Source organism: Saccopteryx bilineata, chromosome 1 (assembly GCF_036850765.1).
Source record: "Saccopteryx bilineata isolate mSacBil1 chromosome 1, mSacBil1_pri_phased_curated, whole genome shotgun sequence".
Taxonomy (NCBI): Eukaryota; Metazoa; Chordata; class Mammalia; order Chiroptera; family Emballonuridae; genus Saccopteryx; species Saccopteryx bilineata.
Window position 1 is genome coordinate 348,877,378 of NC_089490.1, and position 16,152 is coordinate 348,893,529.

Genomic DNA, 16,152 nt, shown 5'->3' on the forward strand with positions numbered 1-16,152 from the left:
TGTACTTACCTTTTCTTGACTATACCCATATATTTATTTACATGGCCTTTTTAAAACCTGGTTGATAGCTTACGACATATATCAGGGATCTCAAACAGGCAGCCATGTTTTATCTTGCCAACCCAGAATTTTTTAAAATGTGACTGATGCTTTGGAGGTTGGAGCATGGACTCTAGCCTCAGGCCTTTCCATTCCCTATTATATGTGCTTGCCTGTCAGACATTTATATTTCCTACGTGGCTCTCAAGGTGTTTGAGTTATGAGCCTAGTTCCTTATTTGTAATCTGCTTTTCTTTTTCACTCCATGTTACTTCTTGATGATTTTTCTATTTTAAAATTACTTGTTAGCCTAATTTTTAATTTTATTCTGCCTTTTAATAGGTGTTGCTTATCTAAAATCTCTGTCACCTTAATTGGCCTAAATAAGTATTTCCTCGTGGTTGGTTTACGTTCTCTCAGCATTCTGTGTGGAGGAGCCACCTTGGGGTCCCCTAGAAGATCCAGAGGTGGATGAATCCCAGCTCCCACTCCATGAGCCAGCCATCTGGGAGAAGAGGGTGGGGAGAGGCGGTGCCCCTAGTTCTGACCCCCACAGACTGACTTGTGCCTTAGGGGAGGGGTTTACACAGAGTTTGTGGGGCTCCAAGAAAGCATGGGTCTCCTCCACGCAGAATGAGCAGAGCAGGCTTCATAGAGAATATAGCCTGTGATCTTACTTTGAAGGATTTCACTAGATGGAGAGTTTAATACTTAAAGCTTAGACTATTTTCATGTCTTAACTAAGTGACGAAGGAAACGTAGAAATATATCTCTGTACACATGATGGCAGATAAAACAAAAATATGGGGAGCTGTTCCATGATGAATATTCAGCTGAGGGGGATGTGCTGGTGCCAGCCCGTGTCTCCACTCCCAGATCCTCACTCCACCGAGACTCACGAGAAATTTATTGCTCATTTTAATCACACCCAGAGAACGAATTGGCAGGAATATTAGGCAGCTAGACCTATCATATATATTTTATTTGCATATCGCAGTGACAGAATCACAAGCACATTCCCTGTCTATATTTTTTCATTTGCTTCAGGGGTAGCTGGGGATGCAGTGCTCCCCGGGGCCCACATTTAAGGCTGTGAGCCTGGGTGCTCCCGTCACAGCTGAAGGAAGCTTTCCGGGAGGGAAGGGGTGAGGTGCACAGGAAGATAGGAGGGTTATCTCCTGGTTTAGGGTAAAGAGAGAATGCTTCCCTTCTTTGCCCAGCCTGCTCCTCACTGTACAGCTCAGTCTGAGTGCCAGCACCTCGGTGCTGCAGAGATGAAAACATCGTCTGACCTTCGTAACAGATTTACTGTAGGCCATACACAGTGCTCCGTGCTTTATGGGGACAGGTTTTTGCATTATCTTTTTTCTGTTTTTAACTTCTTAAAAACTTTTTATTGAAATATACTTGTATAAGGTACACATATACATGTACAGCTCACAGTAGTGTCAAAAACTATATCTCATCAATAATAGACTATTATAAGCACTCAGAAGCCCACATCATACTCCCTTCCCATCACTCCCCATACCCCAAGAGTAAACATTATCCTGATTTATTTTACTTTTATTTTTGCATAATTTCAAAAAATTACACTATGAATTCCTATAAGCCCTTCATCCAGAGTACCAATCGTTAACATCATACTTGCTTTATTATTTATATATGCATAAATAATATATAGAGATACTTTTTGTGAATCATTTGAGTGTAAGTTATACACATGATGTCCCTTTATTCCTAAATACTTGTATTAAAAAAATCAAGAACATTGTCTTATGTAACCTCAGTGCACTCCTCAAAATCAGAGCATTATGTTGATACTAACTAGTCTACAGATATTCAGATTTCACCAGTTGTCCCAATAATTCTTTTTATAAGAAAAAATTCTGGATCCCAAGTTGGATTCCAGTTGTCATGTCTGTATAAGTCTTTGATCTGGAATGGTTCCTTGGTCTTTTATTACTTTGACTTTCTAACGAGTACAAATGGATTATTTAGTGGACCAGTGTTTTCCAACCACCAGTCCTTGGACCAGTGTGCCACAAGTTTTGTGCCGGTCTGCGAAAGAGTTAATAACCGTCCTGATGTTGTATGAAGATTATAGAACCAATGATCTTAGTTGAATCTGCTTGTGCTCAGGGTGATTTCTGCCTTAGAGGTCCCCCAAATAATTCTATTTTCATCAGTCCTCAAGTGTAAAAAGATTGAAAACCACTGTTGTAGGCTATCCTTCAATTTGGGTTTGTCTTATGTTTCCTTATAATTCAACTCAGATAATGCAAATCTGGCAAGAATATCTTCTAGTATTTTTTTTTTCTGAAGTGAGAAGTGGGGAGGCAGACAGACAGACTCCCTCATGTGCCTGACCAGGATCCACCCAGCATGCCCACTAGGGGGAGATGCTGTGCCCATCTGGGGCATTGCTTCATTGCAACTGGAAGCCATACCAATGCCTGAGGTGAGGCCATAGAGTCATCCTTAGTGCCCAGGCAAACGTTGCTTCCTGCGGGAGGGGAAGAAAGAGATAGAGAGAAAGAAGAGGGGGAAGGGTGGAGAAGCAGATAGGTGCTTCTCCTGTGTGCCCTGGCCGGGAATCAAACCTGGGACTTCCACACACCTGGCCGATGCTCTACCACTGAGCCAACCTGCTAGGGCCTCTAGTATTTATTTTCAATAAATTCATTAGGTAGCCCTGTGCCAAAAGTAAAGATATGAAATTTGTTTTTAAGGCTCATCTCCCTAAATAACTCTGAACTCCTTGATGGCAGAGAACAGGTCTTATTATCTGCAGTATGGAAAGTGCTAGGGTCAGTCTATAGGGGTTAGCACTCTGTCTCTTACTTGCTACCAGTGGAACCTTGCTTTAATTTATTAGTACATTGAGGAATGAAATGTTCTGAACTCCCTAGGGCTGTGTGGATTAGAATCGCTGGTCCCAAATCAGGCAAGACTCACCAATGGATGCTAAAACTAGTGAATGGAAATTTGAGGAGTAACAGGATATTTGCATAGTCTCAGAGTCTCACCTGACAAGGTACTTATTAATTGCAAAGGGGAAAATGATAGTGGAGAAACCTGGCACAGACCACCTTAACCAAATGATCAAAGTTAATGTCACCAGTTATAGAATACAGAAGCATCAGGTGCCTCCTGATTTGATGCACTCAGAAGAACACAACTCATTTTTCCACTGCAGCCACTGCTTGCCCCTCTTAATCTTCTCTCACCAGTCTCATCTCTGGATCAACCCAGCTATTTGTAGAGGAATAACGTGATTTGATTGCCATGTTAATACTGCTCTGGCAGCAACAGGAGGATGGTCTGTAAGAGAGGAGAATAGAATCCAGGACGTTGACATAGTGGTCACCAAGTCTGATGGGACTGATGCCTGCTGTGTGCCCACCCTTCCTCTATAGGACTATGTACTTTATGAGCTAGTTCAAGACACTTTCAAGTCCCTTGGGTGCCTCTCTCATACCCTAGTCTCCTCTCCTATCTGCTCTGCATCCCCTTGGCTCCTTTGTTGGATCCCCCGGGACTTCTCTTGTCAATTGTTTCCCCTACTCGGGGCTCTTCCATCATGCCCCCTTCCCCAGTCTCATCTCTTGCCCCCTGGTCCCCTTTATTGACCCTCCCACCCCACTTTCTCTGTCCTCCTCAGCTTCAGGGCTTGGTAGAAACCCTGACTTTGACATGAGTTGGGGTTGGAGTCAGGAAGTCAGGAGGATGGGGCATGTCTGAGTCTGTCTGTGAGCAGCCAGTGGGCTCTACGGCCCTGACTCTCTTGAGATGCAAACTACAGTTTGACCTCTCTTCTTTTCCCTCCACCATACCTGTCTCATTCTTGCCCAGTCTCATTATACCTATCAGCCCTGCTCCAGCTACCCTCTCAGTGAACATACAGTTCATTATCAGATCTGTTTCCTGAGGGATTCCCAACAATAATGGTGCCTGACATAGCCCTTCTCCCTGTAACCCTCCCCTGCAGAGCCACTGCAGCTACCCACCTCTGAGCAAGCCCAACTAGGCTTTGCCTTGGCCTCCCAGCCTTTTCCTGTAAATGCACTTACAGCCAGGAGGGGTGCCATATTAAATCAAGAATGATGGAAACCAGTGGCCACGATTATCCAGCCAAGATGCAGCATTGGGAGCTGGTTGCTGCTGGCTCCAGGTGAGGGCTTCTGAAGCTAATTGCATGTGGCTTTTATCAACAAGAAGATCACTCCCCACGCCTGCTCTCCTGGGTGGTGGCTTCTTCCTAGTTCCTCTCAGCCCAGTACCCTCTGCTTCTGTAAGCTGGGTCATCTGCTTATCTTTTCTAGTGGAACCATGTCAAAGCAAGCCTTGACTGTATAGTCTCAGTCGCCTTCCTCCCTATCTCCTCACAGAGCCAAGAATGATAGTAGCCCACATTTATGGAACCCTTCCCAAGTGCCTTTTCCCGTTCTTCTCTCTCCTCTTTCCCAAGAAGAGTGTATGCAGACCAAGTATTTTCCTTTCCTAGGTTCTTCCACTGGCTAGCTTTATACAAGCCTGGCTCATGGTTCATGCCTTAAAAATATCATTCATTCAACACATTTTCTTTCTTTCTTTCTTTCTTTCTTTCTTTCTTTCTTTCTTTCTTTTTTTTTTGGTACAAAGTCTGTGCTAAGCATTAGGAAAAGAGCATGAAGCAGTAACCTTCTAACTGGTTTGATTCCGGTATCCTATACATTTTTATCCAAAATTTTGATGCATTATCAGAAGTTTTTCTGAATAAATATTTAGGGCTCCAGTCTGGTGGAGAATCAGGACATGCTCAGATTTAGGCCATAGGTTAAATCTTTCCCAGGACCATCTAGAAAGCTCCTGAGAAACCAAGCAAATCAAAGTGTAACCCTTCTCCACCCTCACCTCCATAGGAGTCGAGGACCCTTTCCCTTGCCCAAATAAGTAACAGGAATTCTAAAACAGGCTAAAATAATGACACTGAAGAAAAGTTCCAGGAAGTACAGATGTTTCTTTGGAGAAGACGAGGAGGCCGTGATGACTGTACTCAAATCAACAAAGTGGTGAAGAAGGTCATGTTAGGCTCGACCTGCTGCAAAGGAAAAGGATATGTTCTGTGAAGCTCCACAGATCCATGCTCGAAAGCCCCTAGAGACAGAATTCTGTACTACATAAGGAAAACTGACAGGCAGAGATGAGCCACAGTTGAGGTGTCCCCAGAACCCTGTTGGTGTTGAGACTGTGCTCTGCTGGGTTCCTAGGAGAAGAAGTCAGGGGCCACTTCCAGGACAGCGGGGGCATCCAAGTGGACTTGGCTCCGGGCTTCTCCTTGAGCCAGAGCAATTCTTTTTATGTATGGAGCTCCACACAGATGAAATCAGTTTAAAGGGTTCCCACAAAAAAAAAAAAAAAAGGTGCTGCGTTACATAATCAGTTATCAAAATGCAGCAAAGTAGAAGTAGCATTTATCAAAGGCCTCCCAAGGGCCGGGTGCTATGCTCTCCATTGAGTCTCACATACACTTCTCCCTACACATTCACCATGTGCCAGACTCTGTTAGCTGCTCTGTATACGTTATCTCATTTAGTTCCCGCCAGCATTCCACAAGGATCCTGCAGCAACGTAGGTCTGAGTACCGTCCCCATGTAGAGATGAGGAAACTAAAATTCAAGGTGAATTACCCCAGGGTCAGCTAGCTGCAGATGAGGTGAGGTTTGAATTCAGGTCTGTCCGAAGCAAAGCTGCTTCTTTGTGCCACATGACACCCCCCCACACACACACACACTGTAAGCCAAAAGAGGAGCCAAACTTCAGATAGGGACAACTGTAAGAATTAAATATGAAGCTATGTGTAAAATGCTGAGTACAGTGCCTGGCACACATCAGCTAGTCCACAAACAGTAGTTACCTCATTCAGTTGGCAACATTGTGTTGACTGGTTCTGTGAACCAGGCCCTGTGCTAGGTGCTGGAGCTATGGAGATGACTAAAACATAGTCTTTGTCACTGAGGTCTTTATGAACTATGTAGTAAAGAGAGATAAGCCAGCAGTGAAATAAGTGCTCCCCAGGTCCTGGGGCAGGCACAAAGCCTTACACAATACAGTTTTGAAGCTGAGATTACCAAGGTACATAGAGGTCGGTGAGAGTAGAGGAGATTTTTCTGGTGAGGGAGCAGTGTGAGCAGAAGGCTTAGAGGCGGCAATACCCATCACTGAGAAGTGAGGAAACAGACCCAGCAAACCATTGGAGGCCAGCTCCCATTGCTTCGAGCTCCTTCCCTGTCTGCCTGGCTGCAAGTGGCCAGGCTGTACCAGCGGTCTGCGCATCTCACCGTCAGAGCCTTCCGGCCTGGTGGACCCAGTGCTGAGAGGAGCTGGGTGGGCAGGGAGGAGGAGGAGGAGGTGGATATATGGCTGGAGTCGTCAGAGCCAGGTGATATATGTGGTGCCTGAGGGAGCTGCACAGTGACACTCTGGATTCCAACCGGCAAGTGTTGCCCCTCTGGGATCGGTGCCGAATTATTGCTCCATATGAAACCCCAGGACTGATGGGAGCTTTCAGTTACAGACTGATAGCAACAACCAAAATTGGATTGTTTGCTATTTATTTTTTTTAACTTCTGTCAAGGTCACTACTATAACAGGAAAACACTGCCCAAGCAGCAGGTATTTTTCATCCACTCTGCCCACAAGAGCAATCTGCAGCCACAACTTTTGTGACAGGGCCTTACCTTAGCAGCCTGCTTTCTAGAAATCTGCCAACATTATAAGAGTCTGAGGGGAAAGGAGCCTCCTGAATTCTCTACTCCAAGACCTGCTTCCTTCCCCTGTCCCCCCAGCTTCTATAAATGCTTTCTCATGGGGCCCACCCACTCACCCCTCCCTGCCTGGTCTCCAGATAGTCCCACACCTCCCACCTAGCCCAATACTCCAGCTTCTTCAGGTCTCCCATGTCCCAGAAAGCCCCCCAAAATGTTCCTCACTTTATGGATCTATTATCTATCATCAAATTCATTTTTGCCAACATTCACCAGATGCCTCTACTGTTCCAGGATTTGTGCTAGGAATAGCCGTGAGTAAAAAATAGTGCCTGCCCTCTGCCTGACCAGTGGTAGTGCAGTGGATAGAGCATCAGCCTGGGATGCTGAGGTCCCAGGTTCAAAACCCCGAGGTCACCAGCTGGAGCACAGTCTCATCCAGCTTGAGCACAGGCTCCCCAGCTTGAGTGTGGGATTATTAACATGATCTCATAGTCACTGGCTTGAGCCCAAAGGTCTCTGGCTTAAGCTCAAGGTCGCTGGCTTGAACAAGGGGTCACTGGCTTGGCTAGAGCCCCCAGGTCAAGGCACATAATGAGAAGCAATCAATGAGCAACTAAAGTGCCACAACTACAAGTTGATGCTTCTCATCTCTCCCTCTTTCTTTCTCCCTCCCGCCTTTCTCTCCCTTCCTCCCGCCTCTTTCTCCCACCTGCCTCTCTCCCTCCTGCCTCTCTCTCCCCACCCACTTGTGCACAATACACTAAAAAAAAAAAATAGTGCTTGGTCTCGAGGAGCTCATTGTTGATTTAGAATTCAGATTCATAAACGTGGCACAAACTTTTTTACAAGTAGCTTAGAGTTTTTTTTGTTTTGAGGGTTGGTGGTGTTAGTAATAGGTACAGGGCTAGAAGGTAGCATGCATGCTTTGGGGCTGTGAGGAAAATGATTGATTCTGCCTGGGAAATATTTGTGCACAGACCATGCCCCACCTTTCCTGCTCGACTTTGAGTTCCCTGAGCGCAGGGCCTGGTTCTCCTCTCCTTCACAGTATGAGCAAGTTCAGGAGCTCCTGCCTTTACTGAAATGGACTACGCCCAGGGCCAGCACATGCCAGGCATTCAGCATCACTAGACCCTCCCAGGGGGTCAGAGCACAGTTTCCTTTCTTCTCCCTGTCCCACCTCTCCATCGTGGTGTGCGTAGGGTCCACCACATAGCAGTTGCTCAGTAGTTGTGTTTAATTGAAATTCAGTATCATTGAAGTCGAGGGTATTCATAGCTCCGGTTTGAAAACCAAAAAGGTTTTCACTAGGATAAGTGAAAAGGGAAAGAAACCTATATATTTTTTTTTCTTTTCCAAGTGAGCTGAGGGGAGATAGACAGACTCTTACATGTGCCCCAACCAGGATCCACCTGGCAACTCCCATCTGGAGTCAACGCTCTACCCATCTGGGGCCATGCTCTCAACCAAGCTATTTTTAGCACCTGAGGCTGAAGCTCCATGGAGCCATCCTCAACACGGGGGGCCAGTGCACTCAAACCAATTGAGCCATGGCTGTGGGAGGGGAAGAGAGAGAGAAGGCAGAAGGTTAGAGGTGGAGAAGCAGATGGTTGCTTCTCCTGTGTGCCCTGACCAGGAATCGAACCTGGGACTTCCACATACCAGGCTGATGTTCTACCACTGAGCCAACCAGCCAGGCCCAAGGAACCTATATTTGTTAAACACTTACTACTGCATGCCAGCCGTGATGCTAGGCACATTATATACATCATCATGTTTAATCCCTGATTAATACTGTAGATCAGCAGTTCTCAACCTGTGGGTCGCGACCCCTGTGGGGTCGCCTAAAGCCATCGGAAAATACATAATGCATATCAGGTATTTACATTCCGAATCATAACTGTAGCAAAATTACAGTTATGAAGTAGCCACCAAAATTATTTTTTGGTTTGGGGTCACCGCAACATGAGGAACTGTATTGCGGGGTCACGGCATTAGAAAGGTTGAGAACCACTGCTGTAGATGAAACTAAAGTAGAGTAACTTGCTTCAGGTGATGAGCACATTTTGTAAATGATAATTTGAACTCGGGTGTTCTATCAGACTTTGGAACAAGTGTTACTTTACTCATAGTCTTATTGAACCAGAACCCCTGGCAGTGGTCACCTGAGGTCAGGAGATGTGGTGAGAGGTAGAATGGGAGGACAGAGGGAAAGTTGGTCCTACTGTGGTCATGAGCCAGAGCTCTGCATTTTGACCCTTGGAGAGCCAGGCCTGTGTTTTATCCCCTGGATCAGGACAGAATAAAACTGGGACCCCATTGGTCTGTGCACTCCTGAGCCACCTTTGCTCTCTACCTGCAGTACCAGGAGAAGCAGCGGAAGCGTGAAGCTGAGGAGCGGCGCCGATTTCCCCTGGAGCAGCGGCTAAAGGAGCACATCATTGGCCAGGAGAGTGCCATCGCTGCAGTGGGTGCAGGTGAGTATATTAGGTGCTAGCCAGTGCCAAAAAGGGGAGGGTAGCTCCTGGTCTGCTGTAATGAGGTATACACCCTGCTGTTGCCATACTGTGCAGAGGTGGCTAATAATATTACAACATAACATTTGTTGAGTACTTTCTATGTGCTAGACATTGTGATAAGCTCTTTGCATATGTTCTGTCATTTAATCCTTATAGCAACCCTGTGAAGTTGGTACCATTAAATCCCCATTTTATAGATGAGGAAGCTGAGACAGAGCACGTAAATAATTGCTCCAGGCTGCTTTTCCTATGTTTACAATTTAACTCTATCCTACATTTGGTCCAGTGTTTCCCTCATCCCCACTTTTTAGGTGGGGAAACTGAGACCCAGAGAGGAATGGGAGCTTGTCCATAACTAATGAGATAGCAGCTGAGCCAGAACTAGAACTTCTGTCTTCTGCCAATAGCTTAATCTTAGGGAAAACATCCTGAACAATTCTTGAGTTCCTTCTTCTCTACCCCAGAAGTTCTTGTGCCCTATACTTTGATTCCTGGGAGCCAGATTACCTGATGATGTAACCCCTAATTTAACAGCCCTCCTGCCCATGCCAACCCCACTGGAGAGAAATATAGGACTAAGGTTCTACTAAAGACTGTGGCCTCACCATTGTTTTCTGACTTGAGTCATTGTTTTCTGACTCGAGTGCATCCTCACACAGCTGCAGCAAGGGCAGAGGCACCCATGCCTGGCTTAGAGAAAGGGATATCCTCCAAAGTAGTGGTTCTCAAACATGGTTTCTCAACTAGTATCTTCAGCATCCTTTGGGACCTCGGCCCTAACTGGGTAGGTCAGTTGGTTAGAGTGTCGTCCCAAAACGCCAAGGTTGTAGGTTTGATCCTGGTTAGGATACATACAGGAATCAACCATGAATGCATAAATAAGTAGAACAACAAATTGATGTTTTTTCTCTCTCTCCATCCCTCTCTCTCCCTAAAGTCAATATATGAACATTATAAAAAGGAAAAAAAAGAAATGCAGATCTCAAGCCTCACCCCAGACCTATGGAATCAGAAACTAGGGACGGGGACCAGCAACCCATGTTTTTGCAGGCCCTGCAGGCAATTCTGATGCTCAGCTCAAGGTTAAAAACCTCTGCCTGGTGCTTCTTGATCAGGCCCACCCACAAGATTTTTTTTTTTTTAAGTGAGAGAGAGAGAGTGTGTCAGACAGAGACAGACAGGAAGAGAGAGGGATGAGAAGCATCAACTCGCAGTTGCAGTACTTTAGTTGTTCATTGATTGCTTCTTATACATGCCTTGACTGGGGCATCCTGCCAAGCCAGTGACCTTGGGCTTTAAGCCAGTGACATTGGCTCAAGCCAGCAACCATGGGGTTATGTCTGTGATCCCACACTCAAGCTGGCAACCTTGGAGTTTCAAACCTGGATCCTCAGCATCTTAGGTCAATGTTCTACCACTGCGCTACCACCTGGTCAGGTCCACTCACATGTTCTTACCTCTTCTCTCTTGTCTCCTCTTCTACATTCCGTCTCACCACATGTAGTTCAACTGCCAAGACCAGCACCAGGTTCTGCTCGCTGGTAAAGGAGGCATCAGGATGAAATTGTGGTGCCTCTCTGGGATATCCTGGGTTGGCATTTTTAGTCCCAGGAAAACAATTAAGGAGTAATTGAAAAATGAAAGTGGTTGCCCCTGTGACACACCGAGCCCAGCCTGATTATCCTCACATACAGCAGTGGGACTCATGTGGCAGCTTGAGCCCCTCAACAGGGGCCTGACCCCATCAACAGATAAAAGTTGCCCAATGACTAGAGCTGCCTCACCAGCTCGAGGTCAGAGGCTGCTTGCTGGCCCACACAGTAGCCAAGGAGAGCTTTTTTGAATATACAAGGCCCCGCTACTCAGGCCCACTCCACACCAAGCTGCCCTTTTGGGTCTAGATACAGACATTGTGCCTTAACCCACTACCTTGGAGGTGACAACCTCTCACTTCTGTTCCAATGTCCTGTCTGAAGTAGAGGGAGGGAAGACCCTGGGAGCCCTCGGGTTGCAAAGAGAAGGGCTACCCCACAGGAGAGAGAGAGATCACTTGGGCAGAGATCTGCGAAAGTTCTGCTGGAGTCTCCAGGCCATTTGGACCAGAACTGGCACTGCCATCACAGTGTTTTCCCTCTGCTTCCTACATGGCCCTTTCTCAGCAGGCTGCCTGCTCCTCTGACCTGCTGCTGCTTGCCAACTTCTCAAGCCTGTAAGATAGAAGCTCCCAAAAGTAGGAGTGGGGGAGAGGGAGGAGAACGTTGAAGTGGAAAGAATTCAACCAAGCTGGGCTTGAATAGCAGGACAGCACTTGCCAGCTGTGCCACTCACATGAGTCACTGAGCTTCTTTGAGCATCAGTCCCCTGTCTTGTGTCATGGGGAGCCATATCCAGGCCGCCTGACTGTAGAGATCATGCTCTTTCCCATGTATGCTGACAGCAGTGAGTAAAACTTAGTCCCTGTCCTTAACACAGTTACCATCTAGGGTTGGGCACTGTGCTCTTTATGTCAGGCCAATAACTATTTCTGGGACTGATCCTTAGTTCCAGCCCCAGGCTGTACTCTTTCCCTCGCCCTACAGACCTCTGCTGCCCCACCCATCTGTCTCCCCCTGTCATGGACCCAAGTAGTAGATGATTCAGCTCCCCACCTCCCAAGGGCTGTCAGAATGTCTTCCCTGATTGCTTTTTTCTATCCAAAGTTCCATTCTGTCCCCCAAACTCTGACTCAGATCAGGAAGGCCCTACTTCTTGTCCTGTGGTATTACCGTGCTGTGACCCCAGAAAAGACAGAGAGGCTGTTAAGAGCCTGGGCTGTAGGGTTGGTACGTTATCGCCTCCATTTGTAAGGCAGTAACCATGTGCCCACCTTGCTAAAAGCCCTGCGGCTGGGGATTACACTGGTAGTGGTCAGGTGATATTCAGCTACCCCCACCCAGTGATGCCTGAGGCACTGTCTGGGTTAGAGTCTGTGGTAGGCAGCTGCAGCCGTGCCTCCAGACCTCAAGGCTGAAGGAGGTGCAGGAATGGGAGGCAGAGCTAGAGGATAGGCCAGGCCTCCCTGAGTCCTCTAGGTTCGTGTCAGATGTGTGCTAGGGACTGGCTGGGTGGACCCTGGCACCCCAGGGGTACCATGAGGATGGGCAGCCAGAGAAGTGCCGCAGAATGAATTGATTTGATAAATGGCCATTTATTACCCTCTCGAATTGGCTGAAACCAATTTCGGTCACATCAACCCCTGGTAAGTGCTGGGATATTGATTTGTGCAAAGTAATACAGTGAATTTATCAGTGTGATCCCCAGCTGCAGGGCTTCAAGCAAGGCTGGCGCACAGTTACCGCCATACAAATAAAAGAGATAACGCACCAGCCCCATAGCCTAGGCCCTGTGGCCTCTCTGGTCTTTCAGGGTCACTAGAGCCAAAGCAGGGCCAGCCAGCACACCATAAGCCAAAGCCTTGGCTTTTCGTATAGAATCCAGAGCTGTTCTTGGTCATGGGTGAAGGGGGATGCCTGCCTACCCTGTCAGACAGACCTGCTTGAGTTCAAAGCCTATTTCCCACAGTCTTCAGAAAGGCATCCAGCTGTCCGTTCAGCACATTCCGACCTAGACTCCACTGCCCTCCTCCAACCTGCCCACTTCCTATGTTCCTGTCTCAGTTAAAGTACCACTATTCACTGGTCTCCTAAATATTTAGAAATTTAGCTGTTTTGTTAATCCCTTCCTCCCCCCTCTCCCCTTAGAGCCCATCAAGTATTAACTTCTATCATCCTATCTTTTGAATGTCTCAAATCTGGCCTCTCCCCTCTGTTTTTTTGTTGTTGTTTTTTTTTCCAGAGACAGAGAGTCAGAGAGAAGGATAGACAGGGACAGACAGACAGGAACGAAGAGATGAGAAGCATCAATCATCAGTTTTTTGTTGCGACACCTTAGTTGTTCATTGATTGCCCTCTCATATATGCCTTGACCGTGGGCCTTCAGCAGACCGAGTAACCCCTTGCTCGAGCCAGCGACCTTGGGTCCAAGGACCCCCACTCAAGCTGGAGACCTCGGGGTCTCGAACCTAGGTCCTCCACATCCCAGTCCGACACTCTATATCCACTGCACCACCGCCTGGTCAGGCTCCCCTCTGTTCTTAATACCACTGCTCCAGCTCAGGACCTCTGAGCCACAACGGTAGCCTCCTCACTGGTCTCTCTGACTCCTTTCATTCCGGTATAATCACTTCTCCCCAGCTGGAGTGATCTTTATGGAAAAAAAACAAAAAACTCCTGTTTAAAATCCTGGAGTGGCCCTTACTGCCCAGGCCTAACACACAAGGCTTCCCCCACTGCTGCCCTCCCACTTTGCATGGCACCCACCAAAAATGCCACCAGCCACCCCAGCTGCCTCTGCTTCCCTGCACATGCTGTGTTCATCTCCTGCCTTCATTTGTTGATACTGCCATCTGTGTAGAATTCCTTTTCTTCTGGCCCTTTTCCCACCCCAGCCCTGCCTGTCTCCCACACTCTGGCTGGCTTTTACTTAGCCTGACTCAGTTCAGGAACAATAATTAACTGTAGACTTCTGAAGGCAGAGACCATGACTGAACTCTTTCTGTTTTCCCAGCTCCTGGCACAGCACTCTGCTCAAAGTAGATGCTTAGTGCAGTTTGTTGAATTAATTTGATGTGGCCCCTTGTCCATCTCTGTGATGTGTTATGAGAAAGAAGCTGTAAGCCTGCTCTCTAGTAGTTGCCAAGCATTCTGGGAATGTGATCGTAGCAAAATTGTCAATTACAACACCCATACTACTTTACCTTTGACCCCTTAGGTGGACAGGCTATTCCTAGCCTTGTTCTAAGCAGCCTTTTCTGGGCAGCAGGGCAGCCTGGAAAGCTGAAAACCTGAAAGCTTCCCCGAAGGTTCCTCTGACCAGGTGCCTGTCCCCAACAGCCATTGCACCTGGTCCCAGTTGACACCGAAGCCCTTGAACTCCCTCAGGGAAGCTCTACTACCCCAACTTCCCCTCCCTGCTGGGGTCAGTCCCAAACTCAGAATCTCAGTGTCAGCCACTTGGCACAGTGGACACACCCTCCAATCTCAGGCCTCACTTCCCTCTTTGACTAATCTAAAACTGTAATCTTCCCAAGACCTATACCTTCCTGGACCCTCCCTTGGAGTCTTGAGAAATACATGCAGATCATTTCTGAGTTGTGGAGTGGCAGTGATTACTTTAGAAACTGCTTATAGTTCCACATTCACATCTCCCCACTTCAGGTGTTTCTCCTGTGCCCCTGCTGTACTTGTCACCTGGAAGGCCCCGCCCTTCCACTGGCCTGCTGAGACCCTCAGACCTGGCCTTCCCCAGGAAGTCTTCCTTAGCCCTTCACATGGAAGCAGGGTCCTTTCTGTAGGCTTACTGTGGACACCTTTGAATACTGCTCTTACCACAGGGCATCATTTTGTATGTCTTTCTCCCTCCAATGGTCAGCAACTACCTCTATTTCTCCAGGATTGGGCATACAGATGTGTAAAACATTGTTGAACTCCAGTAAAGGAAGTATTAGTCTATTTGATACTCGGCCTCTCATCAAAACTGATTCAAATCTCAGCCTTTTTTTTTTTTTTTTTTTTTTTTTTAGCCAGAGGGACAGATAGGAACAGACAGGCAGGAAGGGAGAGATGAGAAGCATCAATTCTTTGTTGAAGCACCTTAGTTGTTCATTGACTGCTTTCTCATATGTGCCTTGACCGGGGGGTTCCAGCAGAGCAAGTGACCCCTTGCTCAAGCCAGAGACTTTGGGCTCAAGCCACTGTGACCTTGGGCTTTAAGCCAGCAACCTTGGGCTTAAAGCCAGCAGCCATGGGGTCATGTCTATGATCTCATGCTCATGCAGGCAACCCTTTGCTCAAGCTGGAGAGCCCATGCTCAAGCTGGTGACCTTGGGGTTTCAAACCTGGGTCCTCAGCATCCCAAGTCTACTGTCTATCCACTGTGCCACCACCTGGTCAGGTTATTTTTCTTGTTATTCCACCTCTCACAATTTACAGGATGCTTTCATAACCATTAGCTCATTTAATATTCGTGTGGGGCTGACTTAGCGTGTATAGTATATCCATTTTATACATAAAGAAACCGAGGCTCCAAGGGAACAAATGTTTTACTCAAAATCAGCTAGTAAGTGTCAGAGTCAAGGCTCCAAACTAGTCAAGGCTCCTGTAACTCCTACCTTCTCCACCCCACAACCCCACCATCCCATAGATGAACTCAGACCCTGAGAGTAATGGGGCCAGTGTGAGGTGGTGGAGTTCATCAAAAAGAGTTGTTGCAGCCCTGGCCGGTTGGCTCAGCGGTAGAGCGTTGACCTGGCGTGCGGGGGACCCGGGTTCGATTCCCGGCCAGGGCACATAGGAGAAGCGCCCATTTGCTTCTCCACCCCCCCCCCTTCCTCTCTGTCTCTCTATTTCCCTCCCGCAGCCAAGGCTCCATTGGAGCAAAGATGGCCCGGGCGCTGGGGATGGCTCCTTGGCCGCTGCCCCAGGCGCTAGAGTGGCTCTGGTCGCGGCAGAGCGACGCCCCGGAGGGGCAGAGCATTGCCCCCTGGTGGGCAGAGCTTCTCCCCTGGTGGGTGTGCCGGGTGGATCCCGGTCGGGCGCATGCGGGAGTCTGTCTGACTGTCTCTCCCCGTTTCCAGCTTCAGAAAAAATACAAAAAAAAAAAAAAAAAAAGAGTTGTTGCAGGTAAGTTTTAAGATAGTCCAGTAGTGGTAGACATGGCTAGGGGCAAGTGCTCTGGTAAGGGAAGAACCTACCTAGCAAGGAGGCCCTGGCCCAGGTCCCACATGTGGAGAGTCAGCCAAGCCT

At 47.6% G+C, this 16,152-nt stretch overlaps 1 protein-coding gene across 1 annotated transcript in view; it reads left to right on the forward strand.

Moving 5' to 3' along the window:
* CLPB (ClpB family mitochondrial disaggregase) overlaps nt 1-16,152 on the forward strand; it is a 187,643-nt gene that overhangs the window by 146,649 nt on the left and 24,842 nt on the right. Inside the window, exon 7 of the mRNA XM_066250604.1 lies at nt 9,154-9,268. Within this exon, the coding sequence (XP_066106701.1) occupies nt 9,154-9,268 (115 nt within the window). The remainder of the gene's footprint in view (nt 1-9,153; nt 9,269-16,152) is intronic.